Here is a 20,190-nt window from a genome sequence, read left to right as displayed (position 1 = left end):
GAAATAAAAATTGAACAGTTCTTCCCTGAGTCAAAATCTACTTCCCTGAGAGGTGCTGGGAACCGGCTCTCTACCAAGTCACTGTCGTCTCTTTCATGTTAAAATTCCTTCAAGTATTTCTACAGTTTTTTGTAAAAATGATTTCAATTCTTCTATCCTCTCTTGGTTACTTCTTCCTTGGGACAATACCAGTCTGCCAATATTTCCGCCTAAATAGGCTAACAGCATACCAAATAATAAGCAAATGCCACCATCTTGTTTGAACTCACATATTTATTTTCATATTCCAACATTTCATTTGTTTTCTCTTGTGAATTAAATCCAATGATGACTAATGTTTAGCTCTGGTTTTGCTAAAATAAGTATGTTCTATTCAGAGTGAAGCCCTGTTCTCTTGCCTGGAATAGACACTGCCACTGGTTCTGATGTAAGGGTCTGAAGCTCCCTTGTTTATTTGAGGAGTCACCTTGCTATGAGATCAAGACCATTACCCCTCTAGCTGCGGATTATTTATTGGGTAATCATCAAAATTTTTGCTTGATTTCCTAAAAATACTTAATTTGCAAGAGCTAGGGTCATATATGGTTGTTCTATATATTCTTTTTCTTTTCCTAATAACTTCTTTTCTTTCATGTACTGGCACAAAATCCCACCAAAGTGGAAGTGCCATGGCAATTAAAAAACTACACATTTAATTTATAATTTTATTTGTTAACTCCATTCACCCCAGTTGAAGTGTCAAGGAAGAGAAAAAAAAGCCATATAATGACTCTTAATGATGAGGGTTTTTAGTTACAATTTTCCTATATAGACTTCTTTGCTTGGCACATAGAAACTGCTCAAGAACTATCAGTTCCTTCTTCATTCATTTACAATATTCAGTGAGCATTCTTTTATGCTAAGTGCTATAGGGGGGCACCAGGGCTACAAATATTTGTAAAACTTACTATTTGTTCTCAATTATTTCCCTATGTGAAAGAAGAGAGAGAGAGAGAAGAAAAACTGAATCGAGGACTTCAAGGAACAGACGGAATAGATGACATTAAAAGTGGGTATTCATTTATCCACCAGGAAAACCAGCTCTACAATAGAAATCTTAAAATTTACTATGTTTTCTGTATAAATGCCTTTATGAGTTTCCCAGTAATACAAATTTAGAAATCCCTTATTCTGCATACTACTCTACAAAATAAAAAAGGGAAGTCTTCAGAAACGTTACAAAGATCCATTATTACTAAACCTGAAATGTACTTAATAAATTTTTCCATTACAACGTACCATGAGACCATGACTTAACTTTTACAGTACCTCTCACTGTATGAGATAATTTATTTATGTTTACTGAAGCAATTAATTACAAAAACATAAAATCATCAAGTTGTTATATCAATTTCAAAAAACTTCTTAGTAGAACAGATTGAAGATAGCACCCTCCTTGCAAAAGTAATAATGCGTTTGTACCAAAGCCAGTGATTTTTCACCTAAGACGGCAAAAAATGAGGCATGAGTCCAAAGCAGGCAAAATAAATAAACCTAACAAACTAACAAGGCAGTATAAATAAACTTAGGCAGAATAACAAACTGAAACTCTTGCTGTTAGAACAGGGGACTGACTATATACTGTCAGATAGTTGACAGCAGTGTTGTGAGGCCCAAAGCACAGGTGATAAGGTGCAGAGCCAAGAAAAGACACACATCAGATCCTACGGAGGACTTGGGAAGAATGATATGAAATACTTAACACTGATCAAATCAAACAAGTATGTAGTTTTATTCCTTTTCACTACAAATAGAAAACATATCATCTTTAATAGCAAATACTCAAAGTTCTTGTTCCTGGCCCAGAGATTCATTTTCTTTTTCTGTTTCTTCTTTTTGGGGATAGAGGGAAGAAGAAACATTTTTAAAAGTGTCTGCTATATTTGATTGAACATTTCTAGGTGCTTTAAGTAGGAAGATTTCTGATCAACAGGTAGCACAGGAGGATTCTATTGATGGTTCCACACTGTAAACTGGACAATAACTCTGCTGCATAAGCTGCTTCAACAGCTCTTCCTAATGCTCACAATAAAGTCCTTTTGTCAAGTCATGTCAAGATCTGTCTATGTTGTCAAATTCACCTCCAGCCACAACTTTTTACAACTTTTAAGCAATTCTAATCTCTCCACAGTTTTTTGAGTATTCAAGTCATTCTTTCCTTCTGTTGCTTTTGAACACTAATCTGTCTACAATACCTTGAGACCCTCTATCTCCTTCTGGAAACCAGCTCTTGTCCTTAAAGACAGGTGTCACTTCTGAAAGAAGTACGTTTTTCCTTACATACTGCTCTGTCACAGTATCCTGCCTTATACATTCTCCTAACACCCTATGCACACCTCTACTGTTCTTCCTATTTTATTTATTTTGCTGTCAATTTCCCCATTTCCCCCTTTTTACACCGTGTTCTTGAATGGCAGGAACTGTGTCATGGTTTTCCTTTGAATTCTCTGCAAGTGGCAAAGTACACTCAGCAAACACTCCATAAATTCACAGAAAAAAATATCAATTGGTCACTCCAGGAAGTTTGCTATAGTGGAAAAAGTACTACAGTGAGCTCTGTTCATAACCAGCTATAACTAGACAGCCTGAACTGCTAATAAGACATTTATTTCCCTAGTTACTTATTAATCCAATTATTACTTCAAATTCTTGACACGTAATGAAACTACTATAAAAAAGAATGGTCTAGGGGCTGGCTCTCCGGTTCTTGTGAGTGCCAGTGAGCACTGGGGCCTAGCCCAGTCTGGATTGTTCCTGGACCCAGCCCATATGAATGCTGAAAGTGATACAGCCATGTTCAGCCTGCTCTGTCCTCAGCTCTGACTCGGGCACTCACCAGTGGGAATCGCAGCCTAGCAGGGAAGTCTCCTTAGTTCCCAGCCTGGATCTTGTGCGTGCTGGTGGTCCTCCACCCCAGCCTGGCATGGCCCACATCCTTCCCCACACTGGGTTCTCTAAGACCATCTCTCATCCCCAGGTGCTGATGCAGTCTGGCAGCAAAAAACATCCCCCTCCCTATACCCATGCCCCTGAAGATACAAGAGAAAAAGAAAAAAATTGGAAACATTTGTTCTACTCTCCTTCCTCCATACCTTGACCCTCCCCATCCTAATCAGTGCCCACATGAGCATATATCCTTCTCAACTATGGAAACATTAAATATAAATAAAAAATAAACAATAAATAAATATATAGAGAGAGACTACTTTAAAAATATGTTGTTTATAATTTAGGACCTGGCTACATAAGTGTAATTTTATATTTTAAGTCACACTAAAGAATAATGATGCTCATATAACAAATGAGTTTGAAATGATCAATGCCGTGCTAGTTATGTTTCCACTATAAACATTTACTAAAAACAATATGAAAAGGATGTACAAATTTAAGATGTGCACTTTTTAGAGTCTTACATTCAATGAAGTACCTAGTAAAAATGCTAAACCATTTTCACGAAGACCTGACAAGTAAAGACGCAGTTTGTTACACTGATTGCAAACCCTCCTCCTTGGTTTCTTTTTAAACTATAAAATGTGGAGTCTACCTAAAGTGAAGTTATTCTATCTACCACAAAAATAACTTAGATTAACTTAAACTTTAAACTTCAAGAAACACACAGTTTAAACATCAGTCTGTTTAACTTTAACATTTGGACTAACTGCTTCTTATTCAGCCTAGCCCAGCCCTGGCTGCTGCAGCCATTTTAGGGGGTGAAGCAGTAGTCACAGGATCTTGCTTTTTCCTCTCTCCCTTCTCTGTTACCCTGTCTTTCAAATAAGCAGATAAATAAATAAATCTTAAAACCAAAACAAGAAACCCACTTTTTCTGATCTTCCACCCACTAGCTCACTCCCCACCTGGCTGCAACCACTGTGGCTGGACCAGGCTGAGCCAGGAGCTTCATTTAGATCCCCCACATGGACAAAGGGCACAAGCACTTGGGCAATCTGCTAACTTCTCAGACACACTAGCAGGGAACTGGACTGGAAACAGAACAGCTGGGACTCAAGCTCATGCCCACATGGGATACTAACACTGCCAAGTACTAGCTTAACTCACTGTGCCACCACATTAGTCCCAGTTTCTCTACTCTTAAATCCAGTACTCTCTACCTGACTCATCTTCACACATGCTAATGGTTCTCCTCAGAGGGTGGCAATTTTGCCCCCTGAGGACATTTGGTGGTATCTGGAGAGACTTTTATTGTCACAGAAGGGGTACGCTGAAGTCAAAGATTCTGCTAAACACCCCATAATTCACAGGACAGCTCTCCAGCAAAGAATTACCCAGCCAACAAGTTAGCAGTGGTAAGGGTGGGATACTCAGTAAAAAATTTATTACAAAGAACTTGTAAAGTAAGATTTATGCTCAGTCTTGCAGCTATTTGTAAGGTTGCTTGCATGGGCTGGTGATGGTTATGTAGGGACTTAATTTTCGATATGGAAAACAGTATAGACAGGTTTAAAAAATTCAGTGAGTAAGCCAGTCTAGAAAGAGTAAAGGGAAGGAATAGTAAACGGGAAATGGGGACAACATTAGAAAGCTGGAATCATCTTTCTGGAAAGACTATGGAACCTCGGTGAATTCATGAAGATTTCTGAGCAGGAAGGTAACATGCGTAATATTATAACTAGATGAGTCAAGAAACCAGAATACAGGACAAGACAGATGCATCTGCAACAGTTAAATGCAAAGTAATATTCGTGCGTTTCTGTGTTGCTGAGAATGAAGAAGAACCCATAAGCACACACACCGTTACACATCAACAATTTGTCTCTTTGGTCTTGATGATAATAAATTAGCGCTCATACCTGTAATGCACTGGTATTGTCCATCTTCTCTTCGAATTGTAAAAGCTTCTCCCGGATTAACTTGAACCAGTATAACCTTAAAATGAAGAGAAGTGTTAATCAAAATCGTAAAACAGCAAAGGTAAGCTGTTCAATATTATGAAACTGAGAAGGAATGTGAGGCTCATACACTCTAATGTTGACTTACTGAAAAGTTAATAGAATTAAATAAAAAGAAGACACTGCTATCTCTCTGTCTTATACTTTCATTTCCAAAACAGCACATGTTTGTGTTTATCGTGCTGAAGAAACTAGTGGTACACAGAAGACAACTCCACAGGGATGGACACTACTAAAAGAAAAAATGAACAAATGAGACGGGAACTGGCGGAGATGCTGGTCGAAGGATGAAAACGTTGTCACAGGAAATAAGTTCAAGAGATCTATTATGCAACATGGTGACTGCAATTCATGACAACTCTTGAAAACTGCTAGGTTTTAAAGGCTCTCATCACACAAAAAATAAGTATGACAGATTATATCAAGACATTTAACTGCCTTGAATCAGCTAGTCCACAATACTTACATACTTAAAATGTGTTGCACACAATAAACATATAACATGTTTGTCAATTAGAAATTTAATCACAAAAAAAGAGTCAACAGTGGCAAAATCTGTATTGGAAAGTGAATGAGTCACTCTGAAACACAGATGACGTCAAACCACAGACTATATCAGTTGTCAAGTAAAGACTTATGAACCTAAAGGTAAAGCATGAGTTGTGCATACTTGAATTGCTGGGTCTTCTTAAATTATAGCTGAGAATGCATGAAACATACCATTTTAAGCTATTCTCTTACTATTGTAAAGGGAATAAATACTTTTCATTAAATTTGAAAAGCAGAGAAAACAGAAACTCTTGAGATAAAACATTCCCATTTTGATAAATCTCTTTAGTCATATCCTGCATAGGACACTGATCTCACACAACTAACCAGCTGATTTTTCTGGTGTTCACTGTTTTTTGTTTTTTTTTTTAACATTTGGACAGTGCTGATTGAGAAATCTAAAAAATACTAGTTTCTGTTATCTTTCATTTCTGCAAATTTAATTGTTTATAGTTAGGCCTATAATGTGCCTAAAATTTACCTAGGAAAGATTTATATTTCCCCCCTAAAGCTAACCAAAACCATTTCTTAAGTTTTAGCTGTAACAAAAAGATTTGGAAATATATTTTATTCTGATAATTTGAAGCAGTACAGTTCTAGATTTCTGATGGTTCAGCTTAACTGCTAATCTTCTTGTTCAAATATTCAGTATTAACTGGTAAAAAGCTGTGCCAAAAGTAAAGTGATACTGGAGCACAGAGACCAAGTATCATCTAAATTAATCTTTGCATCTCAGCATGTGGTGTGTACTTGTTTGTTGAATGGTTTTCCAAAGAATATAAATTTGGGCCTGGCGCAGTAGCCTAATGGCTAAAGCCCTTGCCTTGCATGCACTGGGATGCCATGTGGGTGCTGATTTGTGTCCCAGCGGCCTAGCTTCCCATCCAGATCCCTACTTGTGGCCTGGGAAAGCAGTCAAGGACGGCCTAAAGCCTTGGGACCCTGCACCTGCGTGGGAGACCCAGAAGAAGCTCCTGGCTCCTGGCTTCGGACTAGATTAGCTCTGACCAGTAAGGACACTTGGGGAGTGAATCACTGGACATCAGATCTTCTTCTCTGTCTCTTCTCCTCTCTGTTTCCCTGACTTTCCAATGAAAATGAACTAATTTAAAAAAAAAAAAAAAAGAATACAAAACTTGAGCTGAGACTGAAACACTGAGTAGGAACTAGGCCAGAGTGTGAAGGTCTTTCAGGCCTAGAGAATAACCACATAATTCAAGAAATGGAAACATAAACTGTTTAAAATGTGCACTAAACCAAATGAAGTTCTATAGTTCCATATGGTTGGAGCATGAGATAGTGGGAGTGTGGGTACAAATGGGAAAGGTGAAAAATACAGAGAGAGAGGGAGACAAGAATCAGAATAAATATAAAGGGTCTTAGGAGCCAGTTTAAAAGCAATGTAGAGTTAGTTCTACCTGAGCAAAGTAGTGCCATGGACCAGGCTGCAGAAAGGCCTGTTAAGCTATCACTGAGATCTTGGTAGGCATCTTTTCAGGCACTACTTCTGCTTTTAAAAAAGCATTATTATTACTATTATTATTAATTATTGCTTTCTAAGACACGTTTTTGTAAGTATAAGGATTCCCCTCCTATATTACCTCTTCATCCCTCCCCTCTCTCCCCTCCTCTACTATTTTCTCCTATATTATTACAAAAGTATTAGTCTTTTAGTAACAGAAAGTCCCACATTCTGTTATTTAAGTGTATCCTGACATTGTAGTATCCTATTGTCAATGTATATTTAGCAGCTTCATTGGGAGTCCTCCTTTTATTCAGGAGTAGAGATGCATACTGCAACATATCTTCACTTCCCGATATGCTAGTCTCCATTATACAGTTCATCTATGAGAATATAAGTATATGCATGTTTACCTATAATTTGTTTTGTACTTTACATGAAACTTAAGGCATTAATTTTCACTTTTATTTCCTTTCTTTTGTTTCCATTAGGTTCATTATGTTGTTTTCCTAACCTTTTTAGATGTATGTTTCCTTCTCTCTTTAGAAATAAATGCTTTAAAGACTATGAATTTTACTTAACTAAGCTTCCACACACATAGTAATCTTGCTGTTACTTTTCAGCTTTCCTGCTATTTTGTTCTTGATATCGATGTCTTCTGTGACTCAAGAGCCATTTAAAATCAAATATAAAATCTTGAAATTGGGTTGGAATATTTTTATGCTGTTGTTTTCATTTCCAACATACTTTTAATGATTCCAACAAACTCACAGTTGTTTTTTTTTACTTCCTTTTTGAACCAGTCTATTCTTTACTGCTTTTGTAAATAGTGATTTGAGAGTGGTGTGGCTAATGTGGAGTTAAGGCACAAGAATTCTTAAACTAAAGGTCATACAATAGAGCAAAAGGGTTTGTGAATCATCTGGAATGAAATTTTCTGAGTTAACAGTTTTCATGAGAACAAGACTCAAAGTCTTGGCATAAAGAATCAAGAGGAAATTATTACAGCAATGAAATCAATTATGGCTAATCTATCTCAAAATCTGTTTTACCCTATGGATATAAAGATTCAACAAAAATTTAACAAAGTACATGATATCAATATTACCATGACAAATGAACAGGGCATTTGCTCAGAGAAAATGGATCAAACCAGTAGATGGAAGAACCCCCCCCCCCCCCCACTCTATGTAACTCTGCCTTTCCAAAACAGAACAGAACAGAAAACAACAAAAATGTGAAAGTTCTCCTTTCTTCCCCTTTCCCCTCTTAAATCCTGTTCCCAGCTAATAAAACTATTGTGTTTATCCTTCCAAAAATGTATTAGTCAATCAGAAAATACAGTTCCTGACCAATACACATCTTTTTTTTATGCTAGCCAGAATTTACCAGACATAGTCTCCAAAAAACAATTTACTCAATTTCAACAATGTGTCATACATCCTACTCTAGGCTGATACAAAAGTCAACAAGAATCCATGTCCTTTACAGTTTACATTGTAATGAAAAACACTGGCAATAAAAAGAAAATAGGTATGGAACATAATATCAAGAAGTGTGATTGGAGGGCAAAGCAACTTGGGATACCTGCATTCCATACCAAATCCTTTGAGACAGCATTCCCCCTCGGCTTCCTGCTAATGAATCTGGCAGGTAACAGACAAGGGCCCAAGTACTTTGGTTGACTGTCACCCAGGTAGGAAGAGACCCAGATGGAATTCCTGGCTCCTGGCTTCAGTCTACCCAGCCCTAGCTGTTGCAAACATTTGGGGGAGTGAACCAATGGATCCAAGGAAGATCTCACACTCTCTCCCTGCCTCTCCACCCTGGCACTCTGCTCTAATAATTTTTTTATAAAGATTTATTCATTTTATTACAGCCAGATATACAGAGAGGAGGAGAGACAGAGAGGAAGATCTTCCATCCGATGATTCACTCCCCAAGTGAGCCGCAACGGGCCGGTGTGTGCCGATCCGATGCCGGGAACCAGGAACCTCTTCCGGGTCTCCCACGTGGGTGCAGTGTCCCAATGCATTGGGCCATCCTCAACTGCTTTCCCAGGCCACAAGCAGGGAGCTGGATGGGAAGTGGAGCTGCCGGGATTAGAACCGGTGCCCATATGGGATCCCGGGGCGTTCAAGGCGAGGACTTTAGCCGCTAGGCCACGCTGCCGGGCCCTCTAATAATTTTTAAAGTGTATTTATGCTGACAGGCCCCAATGAATTATCCTCCTGGCATTAGATTCTGTGACATACTCAACCCGGTCATCTGACTTAACTCACTTTCATAAACACTTGTGTTTCTGGGTCCTGTGTTTCTTAGAAAGTTCCTTTCTGGACTCCTGAGCTACCATGTAAAGCAGATCCATTTACTTTGGTGAAAACCCCACGAGAATGAGGAAAGAGGACTGCCTGATCATCTCACGGTACATTTATAGCTCTGCTGTTATCTTTGGCTGAATGCAGGTAAGTGAATGACTTTAGGTGACACTGATGGAAAAACTGCCCAGCTGAGCCCTAGCCAGAGAACAGAAATGGGAGCAAATTAAAACTGAGCTTTTTCTTCAAAAAAAAAAAAATTTAAAAATATGTGTTACAGTCGGGTTATAAGCAAGAGACAGAGATCTTCTTTCGCTGGTTTCTCTCCCTAGATGGCTGCAATTGCTTGGATTGGGCCAGGCTGGCTGAAGCCAGCAACTTTTTCGGGGTCTCCTAGAGGTGGCAAGCAATCAAGCACTTGGGCCTTTTTCTGCTGCCTTCCCAGGCCATCAGCAGTGGAGAGTTGGACTGGAAGTGGAGCAGGACACAAAGTGGTATCCACATAGGATGTTAGTGTTGCAGGTGGCAGCTTTACAAGCTACACCAGAAAGCAGGCTCCTATTTCTTTTTTTGAGAGTCAGAAAAACAGAGTGCTTCAGTCTGCTGGTTCACCCCTCAAATGCCCATAAACTGCAGAGGCTGTGCCAAGTCAAAATTAGGAGCTAGAAATCCAAAGCTGTTCTCCCAAGTGGGTGGCAGGAACCAACTACTCAAGTCTTCACTTGCTGCCTCCCAGGATGTGTGTTAGCAGGAAGCTGAGTCAGGAGCAGAGCCAGGTCCCAAACTTGTTTGCAGGATGTGGGTGTCACAAACAACACCTCACCACAACACCAAATACCATCCCCTGTGAAGTACCCTGGGGTAGTAAAACATATGGGAAACTAATATATTAAATGAATGTTCAGTTCATTCAGGGATGCCAGAGTTAACTTAAAGGAAGTAAAAGGAAGAAAACAAAAATAGTATAGAAATGGTCAATCAGAAAAGAGAACCTGAAGGATGATAAAACAGCTGCAAGAGCGATCAGTTTGAAATACAAAAATGTGAAAAAGGTAGTCACCTTTTCCAGTCTAAGGCTTTTTCCCCCAGAGACCATTCTCAAACCTTGGAGGATTTTATGCAAGCAAATGGCTCAAAAATACATTTTAGGGGCTGGTGTTGTACAGGGAAAGCCACCAACTGCTATGCCAGTATCCCACATGGGCAAAGGATGGTGTCCCAGCTACTCCACATGAGATTCAGCTTTACTGATAGCCTAGGAAAAACAGCAGCAGATGGTCCAAGTGTTTGAGCCCTTTCAACCAATGTGGGAGACTCTGAAGCAGCTACTGGTGCTTGGTTTCTCACTGGCCCAGTGCTGGCCTTGGTGGCCATCTGGGAAGCAAACCAGCAGATGGAGCATCTGTATCTCTCCTTTTCTCTCTGCAACTCTTTCAAAATAAGTAAATAAATCTTTCAAAATAAATAAATTTTATAGGGGCCAACACTGTGATGTAGCACAGTAAGCTGCTTCACATGAGCACTAGATCAAGTTTGAGTGCTCTGCTGCAAATCCAGTTGTCCGCTAATGCTCCGGGGAAGCAGTGCAAGATGGCCTAAGTACTTGACCCATGCACACACATGGAAATCCAGATGAAACTCCTGGCTATGACCTAGCCCAGACCTGACTGTTGCTGCCATTTGGAAAATGTGTGTGGATGTGTGTGTGCCTTCTCTATGTAATTCTTTCAAATGTTTCTCTCAAAAAAAAAACCCACCATTTTTTCATTTTTTACACATCTTTCTTGCTATGTTTTATTTACAGAATATTAAAATCATGGTTCATATTCCAAGTTCTTCACAAGCCTGGCTCCTTATTGTAACTCCAGTATCTCAAACATCATCTGGGACCAGCTAACAATAGGGAACACATACTCATCACACCCTTCCTACTCAATCATTATATCTAGTACTCACCACTATATGATATTGCTTAGTCAAGTTACTTGCTAGTTTTGGAAACAAAGTTCACTAAGAAAACAAATACTTAATACATTTTATATAAGATTCTATGCGCCAAGATCCAACTCTTAATAGGTTCTTAATGAACTGTTGTTCAAGGAATCATCCATTTATTCAACAAATATTTCCTGAAGTCGTATTACATGTGAGGCTCTGTTCTAGATAATGGAGATAGACTAGGAAACAGAACAGACAACTGTGTTCATGATATGGCAAAGAAAGAGGTTACAGAACAAGATGAGCCATAATAATTATCAACTGTGATTATTTTTAAAAGATTAAATTAGAAAACATTATTAGAAATTAACACATATAGATATATATGTGTGGTTCAGTTTTGGGCACCACCAAAAGTTACCTGGATACCTATGCCATTTACATTCAGTAGACACAAATGTAGCAGAATGTTCCATAATCTCATTAAAATACAAGTATGATGTATGCAGCAGATACAAGTGAGGAAGGCAAAGATTTACAAATGACAAACTACTTTACCTAAGATAAAATACGCAAAAACTCTCTCCAGAATAATCATAAATGAATTACCACAGCACTGTAATAGTATTATCTAACTCAATGACCACCAAAATCTTGAAACAAAGTATCTGTTGGAAGTGAGAAATTTTGGTAAATTAGTTATTATCTTTCATTCATATCATTGATGTCTCTACTGGCACAAGAGTATATTATGGAGCACATTTTACATATATAATATTGTATATGGGATTATGTAGCATCTCACTGGATTTCTTTAAAAACAAAATTTTACAATATCTGTGATCAAATAGCAGAAGCAAATAAATATGCCCCTAAATTCACACTTATCTAAAATGCACTGCTACTCTCCCAAATCCCAACCACCTTAAGGAATCACAGTTCATACATGAAAAGCTGCTTTTTATTCTCTAATAAATTTTGATAAAATAAATTTCAATAGAAACACTGAAGAAAAATAAATTTCTATAAAAGCAAGATAAAACAGAAAAAGTTATCTCTGCAGGGAGGAAGGACAGGAGGGCACAGACACCAGGGATCAACAAGCCCGATTTAGGAATACCTACATCTCAACAGAGTTGAAACACTTTTGAAGAAGTCAGAGCTGAGTGGGACCTGGGGTACCATTTGATCCAAAACAAATTTTTAATAAGTAACTCAAAAGGTTACTTTGTGCTATGCATTCAATAAACTGTTTCCATAAATCTAACTTCTCCAAAGCATGTAACTTAAAATTCAATTTATATCAACCAGGCAATTAAACTGAAGTAAATTCAAATGAACACAAAAAATAATTAAAAAATAGATTTGGGTACCACCTTGTACCCTGAACTAATGAACAAAAATTGCACAAATGAGCTATCAGCATTCTGTCTATATAAGTTAACTTCATTCAATGATCAAGGTATAAATATTTAATAAAACTTATGTGTATTTTTTAAGGGAAACTAATGAGTGAATATTCTAAAAATTAACACCCTAGGTATAAGAATTTATACTTTCCCATCTAAACTGCTACTGGTTACTGCTAAAACTCTTTTAAAATACTCTTAAACTCTGACAATAACACATATAAGGTAACTTCAAAACAGCTTATCAGTAACAACAACAAATTAAAACTGTGCATTATTTCTTCATAATAGTCAACCTCTGTGAATGTGTAGATTTCAAAACTTTCTGTAGCAAAATAAACTAATCTTTTTATTTCATTTTTCCATGAAATTTTTAAGCATTCTCATAATTCCCTCCATTCTCCACTTCAATTTTACTTAATTTGAAGAGTTTGTAGAGGATTGGGGTTAGTTCTGTTGGGAATGTTTTGTAGAATTCTGTAAGTGAAGCCGTCTGGGCCTGGGCTTTTCTTTGTTGGGAGATCTTTAATCACTGATTCAATCTCTGCTTCAGTTATGGGTTTGTTCAGTTCGTTTGTTGCCTCTGGGCTAAGTTTTGGCAGGTGGTGTGCGTCTAAGAACTTTTCCATTTCTTGGTGGTCTTCTGATTTGTTGGGAGTACAGTGCTTTGTAGTAATTTCTAATTATGTTCTTAATGGTTGTAATGTCTGTTGTTATCCTGCCTTTTTCATCTTTGATGCTGTTAATTCTTGCTTTCTCTTGTTTTTTCTTTGTCAGTCGGGCCAGCGGGGTGTCTATTTTGTTTATCTTTTCAAAAAACCAGCTTTTTGATTCATTGATTTTGTGTATGTTTTTTTTTATTTCTATCTGGTTGATTTCCTCCTTTGTTTTGATGATTTCTTGTTTCCTGTTGTGTGTGGGGCTCATCTGCTGCTGCTTTCCAATTCCTGGAGGTGTGTGGTTAGTTCCTGTATTTGGCGCCTCTCTTGGGCCTTGACATGAGCTCCAATTGCGATGAATTTACCCCATAGCACTGCTTTGGCCGTGTCCCACAAGTTTTGGAATGCTGTGTCAGAGTTTTCATTGGTTTCCATAAATTTTTTGATCTCATCTTTAATTTCTTCCCTGACCCATTGTTCGTTTAATAGCATATTGTTCAACCTCCAAGAGTTTCTGTATTTCCTTGGGCATTTTGAATTGCTGATTTCCAGTTTCATTCCATGGTGGTCTGAGAGGGTACATGGTATGATTCCTATCTTTTTTGAAATTATTTAGATTTGCTCTGTGTTCTATCATGTGGTCGATCTTGGAGAAGGTGCCATGCACTGCTGAAAAAAATGTATAATCTGTGGTCTTAGGATAAAAAGTTCTATAAATGTCTACCAAGTCTAGTTGTTCTAAAGTTTGTATTAGCTCTGTTGTTTCTTTGTTGAGTTTTTGTTTTTGTTGATCTGTCTATAGTTGTTAGCGGAGTGTTAAGATCGTCCACTATTATTGTGTGTATATCTATGTCTCCCCTTAAGTCCGTAAGTAATTGCTTCACGTAGCTAGGTGCATTGGAATTAGGTGCATATATGTTCACGATTGTAATTACTTCCTGGTGGATCAATCCCTTCACCAATATATAATGTCCTTCTCTGTCCTTTTTGATGTCTGTCAGCTTGAAGTCTAGGTCATCTGAGATTAGGACAGCTACGCCAGACTTTTTTTTCTCATCCATTGGCATGAAATGTCTTTTTCCATCCCTTCACTTTAAATTTCTTAGAGGATTTTCTGGTTAGATGTGTCTCTTGTAGGCAACATATAGTTGGGTGCTGTTTGATGATCCATTCCGTTAATCTATGCCTTTTGATTGGTGAGTTTAGGCCATTTGTGTTTAGAGACAATATTGAGAGGGTGTGATTTGGGGCTTCCATGAGTGTGTGTAAGTGTGCAAGTGTGTATTTGCGACTATTAGAGTTTCTGATTGGTTGACTTTCCTTGTATGGATTTTAGTGGGGAGGTCTTCCCATTTGCCATCTTTGATTTTGGTTTTCATTTTTTCTTTCTGGGTTTAGCACCTTCTGAGGAGATTTTCCAGAACTGGTTTCGTGTTAATGTATTCTTCGAGTTTCTCTTTACTGTTGAAGTATTTGATTTCATTCTCAAATACAAAGGAGAGCTTTGCTGGGTACATTATTCTTGGTTGGCAGTTGTTTTGTTTCAGGATTTGATAGGTTTTACCCCATTCTCTCCTTGCTTGGAGCGTTTCTTCTGATAGGTCGGCTGTGATTCTGATTTGCCTTCCTCTGAAAGTAATCTTATCCTTTTTTCTTACTTGTCTTAGAATAGTTTCCTTGTATTCACTTGAAGGTAGCTTGAGGACCACATGTCTGGGTGAGGATCTGTTTGGATCGAATCTGCTGGGGGTTCTTTGTCCTTCCTGGATTTGTGCTGGATTTGTATTTCCAGTGTTCTGGAAGTTCTCCTGTATTATCTCATTGAGCACCCGTTGCAAGCCTGTCTCCTTTTCCACTCCTTCGGGAAGGGCTATTATTCTAATATTTGATTTTTTGAGGTTGTCTTTCATTTCCTGTATGGACGTATTGGCTTTCTCTAGATTTGTCTCCAACTGTTTGATGAGCTGCTGCCTTTCATTCTGATTGTCTTCCAATTCTGATATTCTGTCCTCTGCTGTGTTCATTCTGTTGGTTAGGCTTTCAATTTTGTGCTCTATATCGAGGATTCCCTTTTTGACTTGATTTATTTCTTCAGTGACATAGTTTTCGAATTCCTTGGACTCTTCCCAGCGCTTCTTACTGTCTCTGATGAATTTCATCACTAGTTTCTTAAAGTCCTTCTCTGGTATTTCCTCTATGTCTTCATCTTGCATCTCAGATATTGAGATTAGTTTTTGGTTGTATTGGGAGGGAGTGCTTGATCTTTCTTCTGGGTCATTGCTTTTTCTGATACTTCTCCTCATTGTGTTTTTGCTTCTTGTTGTTTTGGGATTTTAGCGTCTGACTTGTTTGTCCACAGCCGTTGCCCTCAGTGCTGTAATCTGTAGGAGGTGTGATCTAGCTGCTGCTGTGTGGGGTGCTGGCATAAGCGTTATATTTCTTACTCTATTGGGGACAGCAGGTGATGGTGGGGTTGTTGTTGGGTTGCTTCGTTTGCGCCTGGGTTTATATTTCTGCCACCTGGCTCCGTTGCAGCTAGTTGGTTAGGAGTTGTCCTACGTGTGCCAATAGGGGTGGAGTATAGATGACAGACAAACTCTTCAAAACAACAGAAAAGGAAGCAACCCTTCCAAACTCATTCTATGAAGCCAACATTACCTTAATCCCAAAACCAGACAGAGAACTAACACAGAAGGAAAACTACAGACCTATCTCTCTGATGAACATTGATGCTAAGATACTCAAGAAAATCCTAGCCAATAGAATTCAAAAAATCATCCGACAGATCATTCATCCAGATCAAGTAGGATTCATCCCTGGAATGCAGGGGTGGTTCAACATAAGGAAATCCATCAATGTGATACACCACATCCACAAACTGAAAAACAAGAATCACATGATAGTATCAATAGACGCAGAAAAAGCTTTCAACAAAATCCAGCACAACTTCCTGCTAAAGACCCTAACCAAGGTAGGCATAGAAGGAAAAATCCACAACATAATCAAAGCAATATATGAAAAACCCAATGCCAGCATCATACTGAATGGAGAAAAACTGGAACCCTTCCCACTGAGATCTGGAACAAGACAGGGATGTCTGCTTTCTCCACTGCTATTCAACAGTTCTAGAGGTATTCACTGAGGCCATAAGACAAGAAGAAGAAATCAAAGGAATCCAAATGGGAAATGAAGAAGTCAAGCTTTCACTATACGCAGATGACATGATTCTTTATATAGAAGAGCCAAGAGGCTCAACACAGAGACTCCTAGAACTTATACGAGAGTTTGGTAGAGTGGCAGGGTACAAAATTAATGAACAAAAATCAACAGCCATAGTGTATGCAAACAGCCCCAAGGTGGAAAAAGATCTAACCAGCAAAATACCATTCAAAATAACAGAGAAAAGTATGAAGTATCTGGGAATTAACCTAACCAAAAATGTAGGAGATCTATTTGAGGAAAACTACAAACCACTTAAAGATGGAGTAACATCCCATGCTCCTGGATAGGTAAAATCAATATCATTAAAATGTCTATATTGCCTTTGGCAATATAGACATTCAATGCAATTCCAATCAAATTGCCAAAAACATTCTTCATGGAACTGGAAACAATGATCCAAAGTTTCATCTAGAAACACAAAAAACCACGGATAGCCAGAACCATCCTGAAGAACAGGAAGTTAGCAGAGGGAATCACAGTTTCAGACCTCTGGACATACTATAGGGCAGTGGTTATCAAAACTGCCTGGTACTGGCACAAAGATAGAGAGGAAGATCAATGGAGCAGAACAGAAACAGCAGACAGGAACCCACACAGATACAGCCAAATAATCTTTGACAAAAGGAAAAATGATAATCCAGGCAAATGGGAAGGTCTGTTCAATAAATGCTGTTGGGACAACTGGTTGATAGCCTGTAGAAACAAAAAGATAGACCCACATCTCTCACCATACACCAAAATCAAATCTAAATGGATAAAAGATCTAAACCTACATCCAGAAACCTTCAAACTTATGGAAGAAAATGTTGGAAATACTCTGCAACACTTAGAGGTAGGTCCCTACTTCCTAAAAAGGACTCCAAAAGCAATAGAAATCAAGACCAGAATAAACAAATGGGACCTCATCAAACTAAGAAGCTTCTGTACAGCTAGAGAAACAATCAATAAAGTAAAAAAGCAGCCCACAGAATGGGAGAAGATCTTTGCGCACTACGTAGGTGATAGAGGGCTAATCTCCAGAATATACAAAGAACTACAAAACAGCCAAAACACCAAAATAAACAAGCCACTCAAGAAATGGGCATGGGAAATGGGCAGACACTTCACAAAGGAACAAACCCAAATGGCAAATAAACATATGAAAAAATGCTCAAGTTCCCTGGCAATAAGGGAAATCCAAATTAAAACATCAATGAGGTACCACCTAACGCCAGTAAGACTGGCCCACATGAATAAAAGCACCAACAACACTTGTTGGCGAGGTTGTGGGGAAAAGGGAACCCTACTCCACTGCTGGTGGGGCTGCAGGCTGGTACAGCCTCTATGGAAATCAGTATGGAGAACATTCAAACAACTCAAAATAGACACCGTATGATCCAGCAGTAGCACTCCTAGGAATATATCCAGAACACTTGTTTTATGAGAAACCAACATGCACTCCTATGTTCATAGCAGCACAATCAGTAATTGCAAAAACATGGAAGCAGCCAAAATGCCCATCAGCAGAGGACTGGATAAGAAAGCTATGGTTCATCTACTCCATGGAATACTACTCAGCTATTAAAAAAAACAAAGCGCAGTTCTTTGTGGCCAAATGGGCCAAACTGGAAACCATAATGCTAAGGGAAATGAGCCAATCACAAAAGGTTAAACACCACATGATGTTTGCCTTAATTTAAGATGACACGATGTTATGTATAACATGTTATGTTAGGTTTGTTATACGTTGTGTATAAACTAAAATTGCAATGTCAATGAGGTGGTCACAGAAGGTGGTTAAAAACTCGCATTTACTTTTAACATATTGGTTACTCATTACTATGTCAATTAATTCCATAATGATGTAAATTTTTGCTGATGGTATGTTGGAGCTTTTAATTGATCGGGATGATACTCTGCTGGCTCTGTCTTCAGACCAGAGAGGGGATACCTAAGAAGCTGTTGAACTTGACTGGACAATAAGATGCTGGACTCTATGTTTGGTATATGCTTGCAATGGGGAAATCTCAACTGAACATGAGCTGTGGTTATGCAACAAGGTGGAGGAATCCACCATGGTGGGAGGGCTTGGGAAGGGGTGGGGAGAATCCAAGTACCTATGAAACTGTGTCACATAATACAATGTAATTAATGAATTAAAAATAATAAAAAAATTTAAAGAAAGAAAATATTAAGAAAAGAGAATCATATTAATTCCTGCTAATGAACTCAAGAAGCTCCCTTTATGAAATTTACATAGAAGACATGTATCGCAATTTTATGTTTAAAAAATAAACTCCCTTAGAAACAATTTTACCTAATTGCTATCAAAGCTCCTAAAAAAATGCTAAATTAGAAAAGTAACCTTACATCTGCTCCTAAAGCCCAGAAAAGTTTATCATATGAGAATTTCAGAATTACCCTGGAAAATTCTCGGATACTGCACCTATGTTCAGGTGCCTCTCTAAAAGCTGGAGGGCACTTTCTCCCCAGCTCTGAGGTCCAGGGAAATGATCAGTCTTTCTAATGTAATTATTCCTAAACTGCTAGATGACAATCAGAAAAACCATGCTACTACTACCACTGTAGAAAGTACAACTATTTTTAAGTCTTGAAGGATACAGTAAAGAATATAAAACTGCCAATATTTTACACTCTCTAAAGAAAGCAAAAAGCAAATTATCTTAAGTAATTTGTTCTGAAGTTAACAAACTTTAAATTTTTAAATTTAGAAAGTAATTTTAGTTTGCTTCTTTAAATTTTTTTTATTAATATAGAGAACAGATTTTGTGCATTTTACCAGACTGAAATTTAAAGTGAAGATCGTTCAAGAGGATGATTAAAATATCATAGCTTAAGATTGTATTTATCTTATTGTTAACAAAGCATTTTCATATTTATCATTTTTGTTCACTTCACAACTGAGTTTATAACACCAATCCATTGTACAGCTTATACTTCACAGTAACATATACTTCTTTAACATGGAACAATCTCAGTAAAAGTTGCCTACATATGAAAAGAAAGTAATTTATCATTTCAATAAAATTTCTGCCTTATGCTACTAAGTTCATCTTAAATGCAGCCTTTACATAAGAATAAACTTTATTACATAAATTACATCAAAATAGCAAAATCAATTCATTGATCTCACTAAACACACTGTTTATAATCTAGAAATCAGAAGCTACTGGAACAATTTTATGTTTCAAAAGTTTTATGACAACAAAGTCACATGAATGACAAATACTATTAGATTATTTTGAACTTTATAATAAATTATCCAATGACAGTATGTCCATATGTATGAAATAGTCATTTCTATCATATTAAACTCAAATGTAATTAGTGTGAATTCTCTTTAAATATAATTGTTAATTAGTTCCCAGAAAAGTTATATTTTTCCAGTTGACTTAACATTAGTCTGTCAAAACTGTCCTTATTCATATAGCTCTTGAAAAGCTATACATTTATAATTATAATATATTCATAAACTCTGAAATTCTATACTCAAAGTATAAAGACTTTAAATAGAAAAACAGAAGTTACAAAAGCTTCACACATTTTAACTTAGTGGTAAAACGTAGAAATATAATTCACTTAGCAACAAATACAAGCTATGGGCTAAAACAATCTCATTTATAAGTACTTTCCATTTTAAATTACCAGTGTCCACTAACTGTATTTCACATATTTAATTATTAG

The 20,190-nt window shown here is 37.6% G+C and overlaps 1 protein-coding gene across 4 annotated transcripts in view; it reads right to left on the bottom strand.

Annotated features, from left to right (window-relative positions):
* FNDC3A (fibronectin type III domain containing 3A) overlaps positions 1-20,190 on the bottom strand; it is a 162,626-nt gene that overhangs the window by 102,294 nt on the left and 40,142 nt on the right. For all 4 annotated transcript variants that reach the window (XM_004577484.3, XM_058670773.1, XM_004577485.3 and 1 more), the window contains one exon: positions 4,851-4,926. In XM_004577484.3, coding sequence (XP_004577541.2) covers positions 4,851-4,926 — 76 coding nt within the window. The remainder of the gene's footprint in view (positions 1-4,850; positions 4,927-20,190) is intronic.

The sequence above is a fragment of the Ochotona princeps genome, chromosome 12 (assembly GCF_030435755.1).
Source record: "Ochotona princeps isolate mOchPri1 chromosome 12, mOchPri1.hap1, whole genome shotgun sequence".
Classification (NCBI taxonomy): domain Eukaryota; kingdom Metazoa; phylum Chordata; class Mammalia; order Lagomorpha; family Ochotonidae; genus Ochotona; species Ochotona princeps.
Note: the sequence above shows the minus strand (reverse complement) of the source record. Positions and strands in the feature narration are given on the sequence as shown.